The 21,638-nt window shown below is 42.0% G+C and overlaps 1 protein-coding gene across 1 annotated transcript; it reads right to left on the bottom strand.

Annotated features, from left to right (window-relative positions):
• Positions 1-666: 666 nt before the first annotated feature.
• Positions 667-21,315, bottom strand: adcy3a (adenylate cyclase 3a). The gene is made up of 21 exons (XM_069537631.1): positions 21,117-21,315; positions 19,149-20,365; positions 16,763-16,912; positions 14,330-14,460; positions 13,514-13,625; positions 12,020-12,147; positions 11,312-11,470; positions 10,504-10,669; positions 10,157-10,276; positions 9,831-9,973; positions 9,013-9,174; positions 8,534-8,621; positions 6,980-7,096; positions 5,737-6,026; positions 4,854-4,935; positions 3,807-3,965; positions 3,226-3,372; positions 2,549-2,662; positions 2,215-2,341; positions 1,394-1,518; positions 667-1,073 (listed from the first exon to the last, which is right to left on the bottom strand). The coding sequence occupies exons 2-21, from the start codon at positions 19,830-19,832 to the stop codon at positions 894-896; spliced, it is 3,384 nt and encodes a 1,127-aa protein (XP_069393732.1). The 5' UTR covers positions 19,833-20,365; positions 21,117-21,315; the 3' UTR covers positions 667-893.
• Between the last annotated feature and the right edge of the window lie 323 nt (positions 21,316-21,638).

The following is a 21,638-nucleotide window of genomic DNA, read 5'->3' as shown; positions in this document are numbered from 1 at the left end:
AATACATACGCACTCCATTTATATTCTCAAAGACCAAATGATGTTTTTAGGAGGGCTGACAATCCAGAATATAGCTTTACAAGGAAATGAGATCTAACCCATTTGAAGAAAAAAACTAAATAGAAAATCAAGATGTGGTCACAAATGAATCAATGGATGGAGAAGTGTAGAAATGTTTGGGATGAATTATGATGCTGTCCTGGGACAGAGAACGTTTACACAGCAGTGGGAATGTGGTTTGAGAGTTGAGTTAGACTGAGCTGTCAACCAGGGACCATATCACTCAGAGAGATGTTTGTTTGTATGAGAGGAAACACTCAGTGGGGTATAGAGCGTTGATCACAGCAGAATGTGAAAACATGCTACAGTCTTCCAACTTACTCCATATTTACTTCTGCCATTTCATTATGTCTACTCTTATTATCACCATCGAGAGAAAATCCAGGTTTTCTTTCTGCGAGGGTTATTTGTACTTTTTGAGTTTTTATGAGCAACTGCAGATGAAGGAAAAGATGTGGCCATCACTGGACTAGGTTGCCTGATGACACTTGAAACGTGATTACTTTATATCATTTTTCAATTGAATGGAATACCTGGATCTATACATCTGGTGCTCCTTTTTTTTAAAATGTGATTTCTTTTAAAGTTCATGATCCATATTGGGAATTCAGTGGTTCAACTTGAACATGACATTTAATTTCCAATACAAAACTCTACTGGCACATATATCTTTCCACTGACAGTGATCATGTATGTGTTCAGTAATGACCGGTGTGTGTGTGAGTGAGTAGTATTTAAATTTAAGCTGTAAACAGAAGTTCAGGTCAGGTCAAGTCCTCTGGCACCTCTCTGCATTAACCACACGGTGGATGTGCTGTATGTGAGTGTGGTCCTTAGCTGTCCACCACCTGGTGTGGCAGAGTGACAGAGGAGCCATTGATAAATGAGCCTTGTTTGTCTCTTCCCTTTAGAAAATAAGTGAGCAACTCCCCTTTTCCCTTCACAAAGATGGGCCCCCTCCTCACAAAGCGGAAGCCGTACTCCTTCAAGATGTTGTAGCAGTCCTCCACCACCTGGAGGCAACACACACACAATGTGACACACTTACATCATTCACTGTTTAAATAAATGTGACAACAGACATTAGTCTTCCCATTATTTAAGGAACATTTATAAAATGCAATTTTATGTAAAAATAGTTTTTCTCAGTGATATTTCTTGGTGTATGTAGTAAAGGTTTTCTTTCTAATCATACCATGAAAACACACAAACAGATTTAAGAACAACTTAAAATGGGATAACTTAGTGAGGATCAGCCTGTATTGAAACATGGTTAATCTTGAAGATTGTGAAAGTTGTGTTAAAAGTGTTGCAGTAAAACTCAGTGCCGTACCTGGATGTTTCCCATCACCCCTGTGGACTCCATGCGACTGGCCACATTCACAGTGTTGCCCCAGATATCATAGTGGGGTTTGCGGGCACCAATCACTCCTGCTAGCACTCCACCCTTGTTCAGACCTGAAGGAGAATGTTGTTGGATTAAGACTGTTAGGACTACCTGATATTCAATCACTGGATGTACATGGAAACAAAAACAAATGAATGTTGTATAAATCACAAAAAAAAAATGAATATAAATGGTTCAGTTTTCTGAATCCATTGTATTTCTACCATAGTTCAAGGGTAAAACACTTAAACCAAGGGTCGGGGAGCTCGGGCCACCGGGCAGTATATCAGCCAGGGGAACAATTTATAAATACAAATTAAATATCTCATGATAGTTATTAATTTTGTTTCTGCAGTTATACAAGATAACACACAACAACAAAACAGGGGAGTAACATGGCCTCACCCTAATGCACAGCTTGGGCTCTGGAACCAAACACCTGGAGAGGGGCTCTCCTTTTCTGGAGTTGCCCAGTGTGACAGGTGCATCTTTTAACACTACATCTCAACAGCTCATGGTAACACCTACTTGTCTGGTTTCTTCTAAGAACATGTACTGTTGCATTAAATGCGACGTTAGCATCCCTTGACTGCATCCCCTCTCAAAAAGAAAAACTCATACACGATACACTTTCTATCTTTTGCACAAATAAGGTTTAAATGCATTTGTAACTTGAGACAAACATTTCCGAAAAAAGAGTGTGATCTAATGTAATGGCTTGTAATACATGTTAACAGTAGAACAACAGTACACAGAGAGAGACATACCGATGCGTAGCATGAAGTTGTTGAATGACTGGTAGTTGATGTTCATGAGTGTGACCTTCATAGCCAGAGCAAAGTCAGCCAGGTCTGCCAGGTGCTGCCAGCGCTCTCTGTCAGACTGCTCCTCCTTCTATCTGACAAAAACCAAACAGCTCAGACTACACCTCCACACCAGCATCATCACAACTAGTGAAACCATTAGCATGCTAAAACAAGAGAGATGATCAGACCAGGACTCTGTAGATTATTTACACATTATCATTATCTGTTCTTATTTAGTGCAAATCAGATATAATCAGAGACATGAAGTCTGCAGAAGGGTTTTGACCAAGCTGACCTTCATGCAAGTGTAGCCATTGCTGACATCTGGGGTGACGCCTGATGCTGCCATGTATGTGCTGCCGATGGTCTTGATTTTTGTAATGCAGCGAAATTGAGGTTCATCCAGCAGCTGAGGTGGAGACAGGTGAAAAAATATGTGAAGTTGAGGAAGTCAACAAACAGATTCCTAATGGCCAGTAGATGTTTACACACAACGCACACTCTGTTACTGACAAGAATCTCATCACACTGGGCCAGTGATAGGGATCATAGTTGTATTTTACATTAACAGCCCCCCAAAATGTTCTGGGTAATGGGATGAAACATGGTCACCACAATAAACATTTACAGTTGGACAAGTAGGAGACTTCAACACTGTCCCAGATAAATGGGTTATGGGTCTAGACCTGGTTGTATGGAGGTTTGGAGGCTGTTTTCAAATAGTTAGAGACACAAGGAAAGGATGGTTACTTTAATGATCATGAGCAGCAGAGGGCCACGGAATCTTTTACACTGTGGATAACAACATCTCCACAGCAACAGGTGAGTTTAAGGTGAGACAATGGTTTGGGAGATTTGTGTAAAATGAGATAGAGAGGTATAACTGAGACAAGTGATCAAAAGATCCCTGAGACTGTGCGTTTGAGACTGGTCCTGCAGTCGGACGGCTACAGAATGAGGAAAGCAACTTACACTGTCAAAATCTGAGATGATCTCATTGAGGAAGCGTAAGCATTCAATCCCTCCATTGTTGATGCTCTCCTCTGTGTAGAAGTCAGAGAAGTTGGGGATTGAGGCAAACATGACTCCAATCTCGTCGTAGGACTGGCTGTACAACTCCTGGAGCAGGTCACATCAACAAGGGGGTCAGAATATTTGAGGAAGTGATGAACCCAAACTGAATGTTTATGAAAATACACAAATCAATATGATATAGTTATGGGTTTATTACTGCAGAGAAACACACAGAGTTTGCTAATACAGTGGAAACCGCTTTTAGTGATAAGGTTTGTCGAGGGTCAACATGATTACCATAAGTCGTTAATTCTTATAAACTAAATGGGCAGCTTCTGTATGATAGTCCCAGAATTTGAGGGAAGGTAACTTATTGATCACTATAACCATATAATTTATACAGCATTTGTATAAATACAATTCTGTCCCAAGCTTTGAACAGTGCAGCTGAGATGCGCTTAAACTGACTTCACACCTTTTGTAGGTTGCAATGAGTGTAGTAAGGACTGATCTGGTGTCTGTGGATGTGAGGATCTTACCTCGTCCCTTTTCTTGGAGCCCAGGAAGTGTCGAGCCACGTGTTCAGGCAGCATGTTGGTCACCAGTGCTTCATTCCAGCGCCTCATCTCGTATACTTTCTCCTTCTGCTCATGGACCTCAATCTTCCACAGGAACAGGGTGCGGGCAAGCTTCTCCACCTTCACACAGCAACAGGGACTGGTGTCAGCATTTGAGCAGTATATGAATTTGAAAGCAGAAACCACCGAAATGTTTGTTGGTATTTTGTGAAAAGCTTTGAGAAGAGCATTTTATGTGTGACATCTAATCTTAAAATGCCAAAGAAAATGGCACAAGCAAACAAATAAGATGTTTTCCACATAAACACATACACCTCCTTCCCTATGGCACCATTTCTCTTAATGGCCGCCCAATGCTTGACATAAATCACTAAGGCAGGTATAATGCATGCCGATCTATTCAATATTCTTTATATTGTATTGCTGCATGAATGATTTGGTCTCATTAAGGCCTTTCAGTTTTCAGACATGAGGTCTGGAGGTTCATCCTTGAGTACAAGTGAATATTTGAACCAAATTTTAGGAAATTCCGTCAGGGCCTTCTTGAGATGTAGCGTATGCTTGTTCTGCACCTGCCTATGTAGGAGCATATTGCTTTGGTGATGGTAAAATAGCATTAAGAAACTGTACCACTGACTTCAGATCAGGTTTTTATTGGTCAATCGTTTTCCACTGCCTCAAGATAGTAATGCATTAATAAATCGCATGACTTCATTTTAAGTCAAACAAGGGCTTCTCTGCACCAGGTGTAAACTAGGGCCTGAGGTGTCTCTGGGTCTTAATGTAGCACTCTCTCTTTGGTCACTGATTTCATTTGAATTTTAGTTGTTGTTCTTATACTACAGATGGAGGGTGAAGACACGCAAAGCTGCTCTGATGACAATGTTGGCAACAGGATGAAAGTTGTCAAATAGTTTTGGCTCCTCTAACACCATTAAAACAAACTGCTACAAAGTGTTGCATATTCATTCTGCTAAAGTACAGTGAACGCAGGAGGCATTAACTTACATGTCTGGAGAAATAATAGAAGCTGACCATCATAATGAAGATCATAGTTGTCATTGTGAACTTGGAAGGCACCAGGTATGACCTGCAGAGAAGAACATTGACATATTGATCATTTGTGTTACTATACAATAACAACAGTTTGAAAACCCCCAACATTACAATTATTGTATGTTAAAGTATTAACCACATGATGACATGAAACCAAGGCTGTGTCTGAAATCACTCACCAATCACTATGTAGTCCACTATATAGTGGATTCACCATTTTGTAGCACTGTCTGAATGTTTTTGGTTTTACAGAATTTTTTATACCCCACTCATTGTTTCCTACAATGAATCCCTCAAAGTAGTGTTCAATTGGTTGTCACTAACCAAGCGTTATCTACCATCATGCATTGCACTCGCAGTGGCAAGAGGAGAGAAGGCACCAGGACCAGCCTGACTTATCGTACAAGTGTTAATACGAGCAGAGCAGCGCATCACAGCACAAACTGAGGCAAACAAGTTTATTTCTACATTTAAAGATGGTCATTCAATGTACGTTCTCCCTAAAAGAACATTTAATATGTATTGTTGGGATTTTCCATTGAACACCGCTGTTGTTGTTGTACTTCTGCGACAATGACGTAATTACAGGGGCAGAGAAAATGCGCCACGCTGTGTCTGAAAACGTTTTTTTCTTTTGCCGATGAGCTCACTATATAGTCCTCTACAAAGAAGACCCCACATAGAAAAGTAGAGTTAGGGATTGAGTGCGGGATTTCGGACACAGACTTGTGTGAACACACACACCCAGGCAGGTTGCTTTAAATGAATAATGTCTTTTTGTACCACTACACAGAGGTGTGAAGAGTGGTGCTCTACACAGATGATACTGGCTGACCTGTAGTCCTGGAAGCGGGCCGTGTCGTAGCGGTCGAAGATGTCCCTCCAGCTGTAGATGTTCACGATGCCAGTGGACACAGTGATGAGCAGCATCAGTGTGAGCTTGACCATGTGACTGACCTGAACCAGCATGGTGGTAGCCATCAGTGCCAGCACAGCAATGTAGCTGTAATATTTGGGGTTTTCCAGGCATCCGTGAGGCCCAGACCAAGTGGAGGAGGAGGAAGGAGCGGAGGAGGGAGCTGTGGTGGCGCCGCCTGAGTCTGGGACTCGAGGCAGACAACTGAGCTACACAGTGGAGAGACACAAAGTCATTAAATTACAATCCATCTATCATTCATTAATATATATCTATCCATTCATCCTCTCTGCATAACAGAGGTCTGCTCACAGTGGCAGTAGGGCTAAGGAGTATTCAAAAGGTCCATCCTGCAAGATTTCCAGCTCCCCCTGGGGGATCTTGAAGCAGTACCTGGACAGATGGGATATTTATTCCCTCCGATGAGGATGATGACCTCGAAAGAAAAGCACCCAGGAGGCATCCTTCTCAGATGCCCTGCTTCATCAGGCTCCTTTCAACACAAAGGAGCAGTGGATCTACTCCGAGCTCCCTCCAGATGTCCTCACTCTCCTCACCCTATCTATCTATCTATCTATCTATCTATCCATCTATCCATCTATCTATCTATCTATCTATCTATCTATCTATCTATCTATCTATCTATCTATCTATCTATCTATCTATCTATCTATCCATCCATCTATCTATCCATCTATCTATCCATCCATCCATCTGTCTGTCTGTGGCCAATATACTGGATACATCTCAGAGAAAACTTTGCATAGTTGTATGTTTAACATAAATCTACACACTGGTTTGGTTTGACGACATTCTCCAGGAATAAACTAATAATATGAATGCACCTGAAGACAGATTGTTTTGGAATACGTTCCCACAGGCCCAAGTGGCCCGAATCTGATCCCATTTCTCCTTTGGAAGAAATTGGATCAAGAAAGAAATCAGAATTGAGCACTAATGCTCACAGTGTGATCGTAGCTTAAGTGTTTCTTTCCACAGCTGTCTGCATTATTCAACAGCCAGGACCCCTCATTCCTTGTATTTCTAACTGCATCACTAAAGAACACCTGTCAGGTGAGCCTGAGTCATGCACCACTTCTTTCCCTCTTCGTAGCCGCCACACTGGTGTAGCCTGGCTGTATGACAGCAGAGAGCAGCTCACCATGTCCACGATGTCTGCCATGGTCAGGATAAAGATGGCTGCCATGGCCCAGGTGTTGCGAGCCCAGCGGGTGTGGTCAATCCAGGTGGAAAAAGACACCAGCTTCTTGGGAAAGACCTGAAACACCAATGGATTTATTTCAGTTCAATAGGTTCAGTTTTAATAAATCAAAATAAATGATGTTTAGTTTGAATCATTATACACACATTTTATTTGATTATTGTCAGTTTTACGCGAAACTCTCCTGTGATTAAGTTACATGTTGTAATCCATAGTTCTGATTGACGTTTGCATTTTCACTTGTGTATTTTTCATCTATGGATAGAAATAGTAATTTAATTTTCACAATGGTTCATTTTTAGCACTGGATATGTAGCAAATTAACACAGTCGATAAAAGCTTTGAGCAACAAGTAACAACATGTTTTGTTATCTGAATGTGAGATGACCTCTATCAGGATACAAAAGTTTTGTCACATCACAGAGCCATAGTGCTATGAAGCACTGAAGAGTCTGCATTCTCTCAGTCCATGTGATTGATTGGCTGACTGTGTGCGTGTTGTCAGACCCCGGCTGAGTGGAGCCTGTGACAGTAGAAGTCAATAATGGCCTGACTGCTGGAAATCAATACATCAGAATTTCCATGATGGGGTGGAATCAAAAGAATTGCTGTCCACCCTGATGCTGTCCTTTATTCCAGTATATAGCACTGTCATTATATGTAGAATGTCTTTGTATACACTCATCTGAAAAAAATGTTTAATTTATTGTTATATAATGTTATATTTAAAGTAATTATGTTTAATGTTTTTAATATGACCACTAAAATCATTTACAGAAGACAATATGACGATCACTTCTAGTTGCAACATTTTGAGAGATATGCTAAACTAAATGTGTTGCACACAGCACATGATATATTCCCATCATGCCATGTGTGTGCATGTTTAAATATGAACATAGGACAGGTTAACTTTTTCCCCTAAAATCTAGTCTTTAAGCTAAGATCGGTTAAACACATCTCCACTCCAGCTCTGTATAAAAAAAAATCATCAGCCAGGGCCTCGTCACAATCAGTTAGGTGAAAATGAAGTAACATTTGTCTTATTCTTATTTGGTTCAGTGCACCAGTACCACACACAGACGTTCCTACTTCTCTCTCATCAACACCCACACGCTGCAGCTCTCTAAACTGTAAATGAATCGACTGTCACTGTGTTGTCATTTCAACGGGTTTCAATGTTACAGTTACACTGCATTGAAATGAAGAAAATAAACTAATTATTATTGAATCATGTCATTTAATTAGAGCAACTGCTTGAAATTCATTTTCAGGTTCCACGCACTGAAGTCAGTTGTGAATATGAACATGAAAATATAAATGTTTTTTCTGTGGAATAAGCATGTGTAATGTTTTGACTCCATCCTTTAAAGAATCACAATCGAAATTGATAAAAAATGAAATGATACCCAACCCTACAAAACCCACATTGCCATACCTGCAGTAAGTGCTAAACACCAAGATGAAATAGGATCAAAATATGTTGGGACTCACTCTAGGGAAGATGGCAGCCAAAGAGCAGATTGTCAGGATGAGCAGCAGGACCTCTCCCACTGCAAAGGTGATGTAGTTTGCAATAAGCCTGTTTCACAACACATGAACAGAGACAGACCTTGAGAGAAATACACAGCACCAACAGCAGTCAACAAGTCCAGATGCTTTGTTCGTGTCTAGACTCTCTAACATTGGTGTGTTTGTGTCATTAACAACTGCAAGCAGGAAACACGATGGCAGGGAGGACCACAAAAATGAGTTGGGCTGCACAAACGATTCAAACTGCAGCAGTGAGGGAGGAGTAAATAATTAATAGGATCAATAGGATCATTTTGCAGTTTTATAATTAGTTTCTGAAGAATATTGGCTTAGTCTTGTTCTCTTTTGTTCTTTCTGGTGGTCGTCTTAGCATCAATCAAACATGGCCACCTTGTGAATGAAGTGGTGTGAGGAGACTGGTGCCGGCCTTGTGAACTGACCAGGGGTCTATGAGCGCCTCCATGCCTGCAGTGAAGAGTAGGACCACACAGGAGCAGCAGAAGGCAGCTCCACTCTGTTTCTCCTTCTCCACAGAGTATCGAGTCTCCAGGTCTGGATCCACAAACCTCAGGGAGAGGCGGTTGGTGTGCTTCCCCTTCAAACTGACAACACAAGGACACCTCAGCACTTTCATCATATTTGAAATATTAGTATTTCTTCATCTATACTTCATTTGACAAATATTGTAGCAGTTTTGCATCTGGTGAATCTCAGACTGGAAGACATAACTCCTAACAGTGTGTTGTGCAAACAAGTCAAATTTGGCATGAAGCAAAATATCACTTTAATCTGAGCAGTCATCAAAAACTGAAAAATACTGAAACTGGCAGAGCAGTTTGATCCCTGATTAATGCTCCTGATGGTCAGGTCAGTGTTGTGCATGCATTGGTTTGAGTGTGTGTGTAAATGGATGAGAAGCAAAACTTTAAAACCTTTGTCCATTAAAGTAGAGAAGCACGCACACAGAAGTAAAGTCTGTTTACATTGGCATATATTCAGACAGCTACTTTGACTCCAGCAGCCAAAGAGAAATAATTATATAATATAATATCTATTTTTATATAGCTCTTTTCTCAACAAGTGTAATGACAATCTGATTTAAGATATGTAGCCCTTAACTATTTGACTCTATTAGTGTGAGTTTCCACCCTGATTAATTTATTAGTGTGTAACAATGGGTCAACTGTATGATCCTGGGTCAGTGTGTCTGTGAGAGCTCCTCTGACCACCTTAGGGCTGAGGGGGGAGGTTCACTTACGCCTGTACTGTCTCTCTCTCCAGCAGGGCCTCGTTGAGTAGTTTGTTGAGCTCCTGTTCATTCTCCTGAGCATCAATCACCCTCTCAGCCAGGTCCCGCAGCCGCAGTCTTCTCCGAGGGTTTGGGAAAGACGGATTCACCACCTGAAGTCCCCGAAAAACATACAAATGAAGAATGGAAGAAAGTTTCCAAGATGCATTGAGGACGCAATTGAGATCTGATCATGAAGACCACATTGAGAGGTTGTCAGTGATGCGTGTGGCCAGATACACATCAGAGATGCATTTTAAAAACCAAGTCTGAACGAGGCCTAAGTCGTTTGTTACCCTTGTGTCCAGTTCTTCTGGTTCCTCCGGTGTGGTGCAGGCTGTGTTAGCATTGCCGTTACACTCTGTGGTGTTGATTAACAGCGGCGAGTTTCCATTGGAGGAGGTTACAGACAACTTCTAATGTGAAACAAGCAAACACAAAGTAGTGATTATGAAATGGTGAAGTTTCTTTTACTCCTTTTCCCATTCCTGAACATTTACATTAGCCAATGAAATTTTAAATTTTAAAGAACAAAACTAATTTGAAATTCATCACTATCCATGTGCATCAACTGGCTGAATATGAGACAAACACTGGAATATCCAAACATCTGCAGTGTGATTGAGAGGCAACTTTCACTTACGACACCATTGATGCCACTCTTTCCCACAGGTCCTTTAGGAACCACCACCAAGTAGGTCTCGATGCCCCTCTCCCTCAGGTAATCGCAGCGGTCCCCTCCGTTCCCTGGCTCCACGTCAAACTCGCCGTGAAGACACTCCATGGTGCTCTGTGAGATGTGGACACGACTGGTCCACACATAGAAAGGGCTTTCAGACTTAACATGTTTAATTGGTTTTTCATTTGTTTGTTGAAGGAGATTCATGTTCATGATATTGTTTTATTTTGGAATGTTTTATTATTTAACAATAATCAGAATTTCTATATTAAAAACTGTTGGAGTTACCAAGCTTCATGTCAATAAGGTAATTTTAGCTAATTATTTTAGTTTTATGGCCCACACACTCCTCTCTCATGTTTGGTATGGTGTTTATTTAGTCTCAAAATTCACAAGTCCAATTTTTTCATGGCCACTTAGTATTGGCTTATCCATTTCTTCAGGGTGTGACTCTAATCTTATTTGCATTTTAGGTTTAGGGGAGATCCCAGCATAGACTGTAAGCATGTACTGTTGTTAGAATAACTTCATGTGTCATGGCAAAACAGTGATTTTGGTGAATCTGATCAATTCTGTAAAAGGATTTGTTTAAATGCATGCTTATAACTTGCCAAAAATGGCAGAGTCCCCGTAAGGTCAAGGATATTGTCCCAGGAGGGTTTTAAACATGGTGAATCTAATAGACGCTCTAATCACATATAAATATTGTACTAACAGAAGATTGAAGGAACTTTCTTTTGAAAATCTGATGGGAGTAAATGCCTGTTCTTACCCCGGTATCCCTCCTGCTTCCATTTTGTTAGCCACAGTGACATCTGTGGACCAGACATCGTACTGCCAGCGTTTCTGACCCAGCACTCCTCCCAAGACTGTGCCACTGTGCACTCCGACCCGCATGTCAACATCTGTCTGGGTTTTCTCTCGGACGTACCTGCGGTTGTTTTTGACAAACAACAACAATAAATAAAAAGTAGCAGGAGACGACTGTTTCAAACCCTTGACTGCCATGACACCACAAACACATTCTCACCCTCTCTGATATATCTCGTTCAGAGCAACAAGGGACACTCGGGAGGTGCAGCGGGTTTCATCCCAGTGCTTGTGACAAAGTTTCCTTGGAATGATGAACCCTAAATTGCCTATGACAGCTGTGCCGGCAGTGTGTGGATGCTGTGTGCTGCATATAAACGCTCTGTATGAATGTGTGTGTGAATGGGTAAATGGAAAAACTATATGAAGAAAAGCACAATATAAATACAGACCATTTACATCAGGCACACATCTGTGGTGTGGCCTCAGTATCCACCAGTGATCAGTTCACGTTATTTCACAGCAGTAGTGTCAGAGAGTCAATCAGTCCATCAGCGACCGCCCCACTGCATCACACAAAAAGTGGAACTGACACCGATTTTTAAAACCAGTGCAGACCCTAACTCAAGCTGCTTTCTCCAGCCCCTGACCCCCTCGTCCCTGTACTCACGAGATGGCCTCCACCATGGCCAGGCCCATCATGATGGAGCAGGCAGCGTGGTCCTCCCTGTAGTCTGGCAGCCCACAGATACAGTAGTAGCAGTCTCCCAGGATCTTGATCCTCAGCTGGTGATATTTCTGACAGAGTAGATAAGGTGTGTAAGATTTAGGTGACATGGATCTAGTGGCAGATATTTAATGTAGAATAATCCTCATGATGTTTTCACTAGTTCATTTCATCTAAATTGTATGAATTGTAGTTTTCTTTACCCCAGAAAAGGCCCTTTATATTTAAATACTTTATATTTACATCTCTAAGGAGGCCGCCATGTTTTTTACATTAGTCCAAACTGGACAAACTAAACACCTTTTGAGTTTTTATGACAACTGAAGGCTAGCACAGGTTTTTTTTCACTTTTGGAAGGAGAGGGTGCAGTGAGGGGTGTTCAGCTGCAACATGTAATTTCAACACTAGATATCACAACGTTCTACACTGTACCTTTAAGCTGCACACACATAGAAAACACTAACGAATGTGTCGAGAGAGTTTGTGGTAAAAAAAGCCAACGCCTGTGTCTGTGTGTTCTCCTCAGTGGAGTAAATATGTAACTTTCTGCTGCACCCAGCTGCTCCACCTCTTGCTTAAATAAAGTGGAGGATTGATTGCTGGTGTGAACATGTCTGTGTAGAGTATCTGCTGCTGTGTTGTGCATGTGTGAAAGGCAAACTCTGGGTAAACTCCATAGCCAATTCTCCGGATTTTACCCACAGGTCATGTCTGAAAATGGCTAAAGAAAGAACTGGGATAGCTACAACCTTATCCATCTGCCTTCTTCAGCAGTTCCAATTAAAAAAGGAATGTGTGACCTTTTCAATATTTTGGAATTGTTTTTATGGATAGACAAATCTGATCTGATTGATTTAGTGGATGCAATAAGGTTGATGTATTCAATTGCTCCTGCAAGTTGTTGCTTCCCTCACAAGCTTAACAATAAGTGCACTTTAGCAGGTGCTCAGACAGGAATCAGGCCAATGAGCTCACAGGCTGTGTGGTAGAGGTGTGCTGCTACATGTGCTGGTGAGGAATGATTTATGATCCAGGAAGTCCAGTTTGAGAAACAGATGTGAGAACAATTTAGTCCAAGTGGAGAAACAAATTAACCATTAAAAGCTTCTCATTCAAATGTATTTTTTCATGTACTGATAGGCCTTGTGTTAAGGTAGGTTAATCGCCTCCCTTCACCCACTCGCATGGGACCTTCAAACATAGAAAAATGTGTCTTAACCACTTCAACACAGAAGTTTACAGATGCTAAATTTGTGTTGAAAAAGAGAGCACTGATATGGGATCTATCTTGATACAGGATTTCATGGTTAGGGCATCAGACATGTGGAAGAGGACCATTACACATCATACACAACAGAAAGGGCCATTAATGCCGGTTTTGGCCCCACATGTAAATATCATAAAATAACTGTTATTAGAAAAGAGTGTGAAACTCACTGCTGCCAGTTTGTCAAAGCGTGCGAAGAGCTCATTGAGCAGTTTGACCAGCTCCTGAGCGCTGCAGGATGACGACAGCTGGGTGAAGCCCACGATGTCTGCAAACAGAATACTGAGACAGACACAAGACTGTGCATTAATACTGAGCATCCTCCATAAACACAGTTTCACCATGTCATATTGTTACTGATCTGAGTTTGAAGCTGTGACCAGTCTACAACTTCAGAGCAGTATGGTGTTTAATTTGTGCCTCATTCCCAACAGTGGAAAAAATACATTTCAGAGCTGATCTAGTCCAACAAGGAAACCCATAGCAAAAATTTCATCCTAAAAGACGTTCACTGGAATGTACTGCAAAACAGTGAAGCCTCATATTTACTTCAGATAGACTTGGCAAAGAGAGAAAAAACCCAGTACTTGAAATATCTCTTAACCAACTCAATTCTCTACAACAGCTTGACGTGTTAGGTTGGTGTGGCTGCTCAGCTGACTCAATAAACACTGCTTTGTTCATTTTCTAATGGGGTTAACACATTTACAAAATAGTTTTGTGTTGGGATTTGTTTATCAGTAGTTGTTTATCAGTAGTCAAATTTGGTGTCAAGCCTCTGGATCTTTCACAAGGATGTACATAACTTGACCCTCACTATGCAAAGCACCTCGCTGCATATACTCTATGATCAAAACATCAACCAGACAAGATTGACATCAACAATGAGCACCAACGGCTACAAAGCAACTTGTCCTGTTGGTTAAACAGGTCAGACAGTCAAACAGCACCCAGAATGTCATAAGCTAACAAAGGCACTAGGTTACCTGACATTTTCATGTCTGTACATGTACATAGTGTTGAACTGCTGCATCTCTTTCTGACTGGGCTCCTTCTTCATGTCCTGAAGCATCTCGTCAGCTATGTGCTTTGGGAGGATGGAAAGCAGCAGGCGTTCCTGGTGAGGACAAGCACAGCGACAGAGGACATCACACACAGCAACCATACACCTCCCCAGTCAGCATCTGTGATATATGTATCATTACTATTATTGACCTAACTCCACTCGTTCACAACACTACAAGATACTACTAGCTTGGCCAATGCTCTGGAGCTACTTCAGAATTCTTTCTTGTCATTAGTGAGTCCTCCTCAAACAGTTTCACAATATACTGTCACTTTTTTATTATTTGTGTGCTGGACATTGTGTGCGGAGCTTTTTATTAACTGTCTATGGTGCAGAGTGAAGTTAGAAAACAGTTTTTATCCTACCTGGTTTATCTGCAGTGAAGATTTTAAAGTTTGTGTTATTTTCAAAATGAAACAGAATTTGCTTTATTACTGTTCAAGTGTGTGGCTCATATATAAGTTTGAATGATTTACTCAACTGCTGTTACATTTTCATACATTGCCTGTCAGCTATTTCAGAGGCCTGTTAAGAAATGGACACAATCTTCAGACCCAAGAGCTGGAGAGCACTGCTCGTCTGTTTATTTATATTCTATGAAACTGCCCTTCCCCACGCCATATAAAAAAGCCAAGTGTGAAGCAGATAACATAAAATGGTACTCTAGATATGCAGACTGATGCTGTAGGAATTAGTAGGTAGGTCAACATTTTAAAAAAGAGAAGCTGTATTTTTTCCCCTACTCTGACTGTACTCTATAAAGGAAAAGTGCCATTTATCAATCATGTTTGTGTTACATTCTCATGAGCATAGAGTTGGTAATGTTTGAAAAGTACAGTATCTTTCAGTAATCGTGACTGAAAGGTCTTAACTCTCATTCAGCATGGCTGAGAGATTCAGCACACAGTGACCCAGGCCACCCTGATGTATCGAGCTAAACAAAAAACAAAGAGCCTCCATCATGCGCACACACACGCACACCCTTGACCTGTGAATACATTTTCCTGTAGACCGTCATTCACATACACTCACAGCGCACATGGAGAGGAGGCAGGGCAGATGGCAGTGAGGCAGTTTTCAGTACTCTAATTGAAAACCAGACAGAAGCAGAGATGCAACAAGCTGCTGAGCGACTTGGCTCTGTGATTACAGCTGACAATGTCTCAGGAGGCCAGTTGCCATGGTTACCATCAGTGACCAGAGCTCCTTGATTGGTTGACAGCACTCATCTCCCAGAAGCCTGTGCTTCTCACTTGGTATTCTGGGAGTTTCTTACACTCGTGGTTTTATCAGTCCACTTGGTGTCTCAGTACACTTTTACTCTCTTCTTCACTCGCTTCCATAATGGCCCTTGTCTGCCGTCTCTCCTTCGGTCTTATTCCTTGCTCCCTCTCTCTCTGGTGGAAACCATCTGTTTCATAAATGGTAGTGATGGAGAAAGCCCACTGGCCACAGATGGGAGGAGAGAAGAGGAGCTGACTGCTGAAACAGTACCATCTCTCTCACACACACACACACACACACACACACACACACACACACACACACACACACACACACACACACACACACACACACACACACACACACACACACACACACACACACACACACACACACACACACGGTGTATGTTGCTGGCTAGGCCTTCAATGATCCAAAGAGAACCAGATCAATAGGTATTCTGCATACAGTCGTAGTCATGTCAGTTGGTGTTTGTGAACGTCGCTCTTACACCGGACAGTTATTGTTGTAAAGCCAGAATGCCTCCAGTGCTTTGTAATGATTCCTGTCCTCAGTCAATTAATTTGAACAGCATTCACTCAATCAGTAAAGAGGACAGACCACACCAGTTCAGTTCGTCTAGGGTTCAGGTGAATGTTTGTAAGGATTCCCCGGAGGTGTTCCTAAGATATCATGTTAGCAGCGCAAGAAATGTGGTCAGAGCTACTTTGAGGAGGCAAAAAAAAAAAAAATGACTCCATGCACACATCTGTGTCCAGCACTCTGTGTATTTAATTTCTCTTTCTCTCTCTTATCATTTGGGTGCCCAGTCAAAACATCCACAACGTTTTTACCATCCTTTGCAGACTGTTACAATTGAGCTTCGCTGTGAATGTTGCTATGACAGAGTCCTACTTCCCAGCAGGCAGACACACCTGCCCATGCTGTGTTTGAGGTGCACATGATAGCGTATTGTGTGCGTGTTCTTTGGACAAGCTAAGGTGATAATAATATGGATACTGTTGTGGTAACTCTAATACACTAATACTGTTACTTACCCTAAAAATGAAATTGTTTATCTACACTTATACATATAAACACCAGAATAATGGACTGTTTGTCTTCTAACCTGTTGTTGGCTCTGCTCCTCCAAGTTGAGTTTGACCTCCAGTGACTGTCTTGCCTCCAGAAAGGCCTTCCGATGCTTCCGGTCAGCCATGTAGTATGACATGACACCCACAGTGATGGCACAAACATAGATCACAATGTTGGCCAGCAGCTTGAAAGCAAAGAGAAGGCAACAGTTAGGGTTCAATATGAAAAGTACGTGTAAGTGCTGGCAGAGTAAGTGCTGATTGGGCACAAGGAAGGTTTCGAAGAGTGTAGCTTTATAAGAAACCTTTCCCACATTTAAAAAGGTTGCAGTTAAGTTTCTGCTGCACAAATTTTAACAGAATTTTCAGAAAATCACCAAAAAAGAAAAAGCTATATAATTTGTATTTCCCTCCCCTCCTGCTTTGAGAGTGTAAGCCAATAATCAGCAGGCGGAGCTGCTTCTCCAATCGCTGCCATTAAACCACAGCAGAAGAAGATAACAAGTTTTTATCAATGCATCAACAGTTCTACGATAACATCTTGTTAAACACTGATTTTTTTAAAGCCTTCCAAGGATAAAAGTGATGCAGTGACACACTGAAGCCAATCGACAACCAAACACTATGAGTTAGACAGCTGTAAACAATTCTGAAATGTCAATGGCGATTGAGTGCATGTCCTTGAACACAGGATCCACTCCAGATATGTTGTGGAATGGCATGTTAGAGCTCAGATTTTTGAGATTTTAGATATTGTTTCTCTTTCTAATCAGTATAAACACATGTGATATCTATTTACAGGTACAAACGTTTACTTATCAGAACAGGAGCAGTTTCCATCACTGCCTTGTTTTCACAGATTTAACTAAAAGCCCCAATCAACTCAGACATTGTTCTACATTTTTGTCAATGTCACCATATTCCATGGACAGACCAAAACGGCCCTGTTCAAACTGGGTATTTACATCCATCCTGAGAGATCCCATTACCAATAGACTGTGCTAAGTGCATTTGTTCACATCCGGCATTAAAATGCATCCTGAATTGGAGCCGACTTCTATACAAAAACATGTTGTTTTTTCCCACTCTGCCAATACAGAAGTCCTCATATTTAAGACTTTATGGTTAGAGTTAGAATCAGGTTTAGGTATAAGGTTTAGGTATAAGTCATGAAGATCTTTCATGAAGGAGGATGTACTGAAAGATTGCTGGAGCAGACGAACTTAGTTTCAGCTCGGATTCAGTTTCAGCTCACTGGACCTCAAGTGCCATTTTATAAATTCAAATGTTCACCTATTCCAATAATGACTTTTGAGTGATTTGCACTCTTGTTGCCATTTGTATAACCAATGATAAAGTTTGAGGTTGCTTTGCAGACTATATTTTGATGACCATTGATTTTTAAACGAAGCACTGAATTTGATCAAACACAGAAAAATTAAAATACAGATATGTCTGTGACAGTTTGGCCTTTGGAGCCTTTAAAAGCCCACAAACTGCATAATTAATTGGGCATCAGAATGTGCTAGTTTAATATATGCAGCATAGACGGATCCTCATTTGCTTGAGTATACATGTGCTATGTGCACTGAGCCAAAAGGTGAACTACATGAAGCTCTGCTCTTGCTTAGTTGTTAGCAGAAAACAAAACGACTGAATTACACCCTAAACTATTAGCATTAGATCTGCAAAACACTGTAAATGTCTTTAAAAATGTTTCAGTGTGTCTCTTTGTTTTTTTACTTTTTTTATTAAATTCAAATCTCTTTGCTTTAGTTCAAACCATTGTGTGTCTTTTAGCTTTGGTCTCTGGAGCGGGGCCATAACATTTAGCTGTTTAAGGTGAAGAATCAAAATAGCCAATTATCAGCAATAAGCTTTTTCCTGCTCCAAATCATTATTATAAATACCTTTAAAAAAAAGTTGGACTATAAAGTGTATTAATCATTAGTAAGTAGGTTCTGAATGACGGGGAAAGCAGGTTGCAATACATCCAGCAATCTGCTTTATTTATTGAATCATTCTCTTTCCTAAACTTATACTTTGAGCCTTTCCAATTAAGTATTGAATTGAAGTTTGTGTTATTCTAAACTTTGACACCAAGATTTTCATTCTAACTATAAATGTATAGTGGGGTCCAGAAGTCTGAAATAACTACACCCTACTGTAATATTGGTTCCAAATATCAGATATTGGCGTTTTTAATTACTAATAACTGTCCTATTGGTATCATTGTCAATCCCTATGGGTTGGGTTCTGGACCACTGCATCTATGGAGCTGCCTTCGTGTCCAAAGTCATCAAGACTTCTGGAAGCTTGAATAGTGGGAGGTTGTCTACACGAGATTACAAACAGGGAAGTTAATGCATATCAGGACAACCATGTAACCTAGGCTCTTTCTTCCATCTTTCTCACTCTTACCTGTCTGCCAAGTGCTGCCGCCTGGATGTCCTCCTGCTGCTGCTGGGCAATGGTGACACCCAGAACGAGAGTGTGGACCCCACAGGATACAGCAGTGATGAGCACGATGGGCGTCAGCCTCAGAGGCAGAGTCAGGAAGAAGGAGAAGCTGAAGAAAGCTTGCCAGCCCACGGTGTCACTGGCCTGGTGGAAGCGAGCATAGTTTAAACCCAGATAGCAGAATATCTGAGCTGCTATGAGCACCCACAGGGCGTAGGGCACCACCCGCCTGGAGATGCGGTCTGGCAGCAGGCTGAAGCGGCACAGCAGGTAGAGGATAATATCTGCTGCCAGTCCCACTGATGCCACTAGAACAGAAGCCAGCTTGTCAGTGGTGTAGACCACCGCACACATGACGATGATGTAGCTGTCAAAGAGAGCAGCAAACACGACGAGCACGAGCAGGGTTTCATGTCTCTGCCGCCTGAAGTAAGTCTGGTAGAGGTTCTCCAGGGACTCTGGTGTGAAGGTGAGGCGCATAAACCGCGGCAGACAGAGGCAGCATCCTGAGCTCCGAACCGTGACCTCATGTGTTCGCCCCACAGCCTGCCCGGGGTCGGACGGCAATGTCACGGAGCAGTCCGCTGAGTACTCCGCTGAGTACTCTGGTTCAGAAAAGGCTCGGTTCCGAGGCATGGCGAACATTCACACAGCGTCTGTTTCCTGCTTTCTCTTAAATCGAAAAGTGAAAAGCTGTTTGTTGTCCCACAGGAGTCGATCCAACGCTGAGAGAACTCTCAGGTATACATCATCTGCTAAGTAACCACCATGCTCCCCTGAGAGCCCACATATGTGGCATGAATCACAGCAGCGTGTTGATTGTCTGGACCTCTGCACTGGACAGATGTCTTCTTACATAGCTGCGTCCGTGGTCACTCGATCCAGCTCTGTTGACTCACTCAGTCCTGTGTCATAGGCACAGATCGAGCCCGCCTACTCAGCAACGTGATCCAGAGAACGTGCCCTTTTGGTTTCCTCATTCAGCTTTACATGTGGGACTGCTGGACCAGCTCCTTTCCCCCTTTGTACTCTGCAGCTGTGGACCATGTCAGAGCTGTTGAATTCTTAAACACTGCATCAGGTAGGTTTATATTTTTATGGCTTCCTCTGCGTCCGTTGTTCCACAGGGTCGGGCAGCATTCTGATTTTTTGCCTTCCATGGTTGCATCTTACATGGCCTGAATAAAAAGGGACACACGAGGGAGAAATTCACTACAGCATCCAGCAACACCTGGTGAGCAGGAACAACACAGTCCCCGTCTCCTGCAGCTGAGGAGACAATGTAAAGGCCAACATCTGTCAGAACCCAGCTGTTTATTACAGCTTTTCTCTTCCTGCCACAACACAACAGATTCTTCTGAACCCTTCAAACATCTTGGTTTATTCTTAATACAAATCTAACTGCTTTCCCTGGCGTAATACAAATATCCCTGTGTTGAGGTGAGTGGCACAATGAAACAAATCCATGTCGAACATTTTAAAATGGCCTGTCTTGTGTGTGCCGAATTGAAAAATGACACCAAAGCTTTAATAAATTCACAAGTGATCTATGATGGAGGTTTACACTTTGGCAATAAAGCGAGGCGAGTGCAGATTGGCAGATTTGCTGCCGGGGTCTCTCCATACATGGGCAGGCTGTTCGTGCAGGCCTACATGTTGCGCTCAGTAAAAGAGGCTGTGAACACACTCTCTCCCACGGTGCTGCACACACAGTGTCACAGTGAAACACAGAGTCCGTGTGACACAGGACGAACCTGTGCAAATGTCTGCTGGGGCATCTCTCGTTCTGTCTGTGAGCATCTGACTGATTCTGATTTTCAGAGTCTCGCCTCTGCTCTCCTGTCGGATGCTGGAAGCTGACATTTTGTCCCCCTTCCTCCAGATGCTGAGAAAATCGTGAACATGATGCGAGCAGATGTGTCCGCTTACCTGACGGTGCAGCGTCACGTTACATCCACGCTTCGGCTCCTCCACGCGGACGGACTGGGGGACAGTGGGTGTCATCAGGCCACCGCAGCCTCGGCCTGGAGGAAACCGGGAGTCGGGTCTTACAAAGTCGCCTCGGCTGGCTCGCAGTCCCGCTCCTGCCGCTCCTGCTCCTGGGTGTTTTCCACACAAGACACGGAACAGGCGCCACGTCAAGTTACACACATTAGTAAACACGACACTTCCGGTCACTTTCGGAATAAAGCCTTTCTTTGCACGTGTGCCTCTTCGAATTGCCTTCAGTAACATTGACAGTGAAATATCTGCATAAAAATACCTTTACATACAATGACTGCACATACATAACTTTATATATACATATATAAATATATTATTTACTGCATATAAATATATTTTTATACAATTATTTTGTATGAATATATTTAAATACAATGACTGCATGTAAATGTCATTATTAATATATTAATATGCAGTGACTGGCTTCACAAATAGATGGGTATTCCT

The sequence above is a fragment of the Paralichthys olivaceus genome, chromosome 13, assembly GCF_024713975.1.
Source record: "Paralichthys olivaceus isolate ysfri-2021 chromosome 13, ASM2471397v2, whole genome shotgun sequence".
In the NCBI taxonomy this organism is placed as follows: domain Eukaryota; kingdom Metazoa; phylum Chordata; class Actinopteri; order Pleuronectiformes; family Paralichthyidae; genus Paralichthys; species Paralichthys olivaceus.
This window is presented reverse-complemented; position numbering and strand designations above follow the sequence as displayed.

Excerpts from the sequence above, each read along its gene's own strand:
- adcy3a (XM_069537631.1), bottom strand. The coding sequence starts at position 19,832 with ATGTTCGCCATGCCTCGGAACCGAGCCTTTTCTGAACCAGAGTACTCA. Across the intron at positions 12,148-13,513 it reads GCTTTGACAAACTGGCAGCA|AAATATCACCAGCTGAGGAT; the intron begins GTGAGTTTCACA and ends CTACTCTGTCAG. Across the intron at positions 4,936-5,736 it reads GCCCGCTTCCAGGACTACAG|GTCATACCTGGTGCCTTCCA; the intron begins GTCAGCCAGTAT and ends TCTTCTCTGCAG.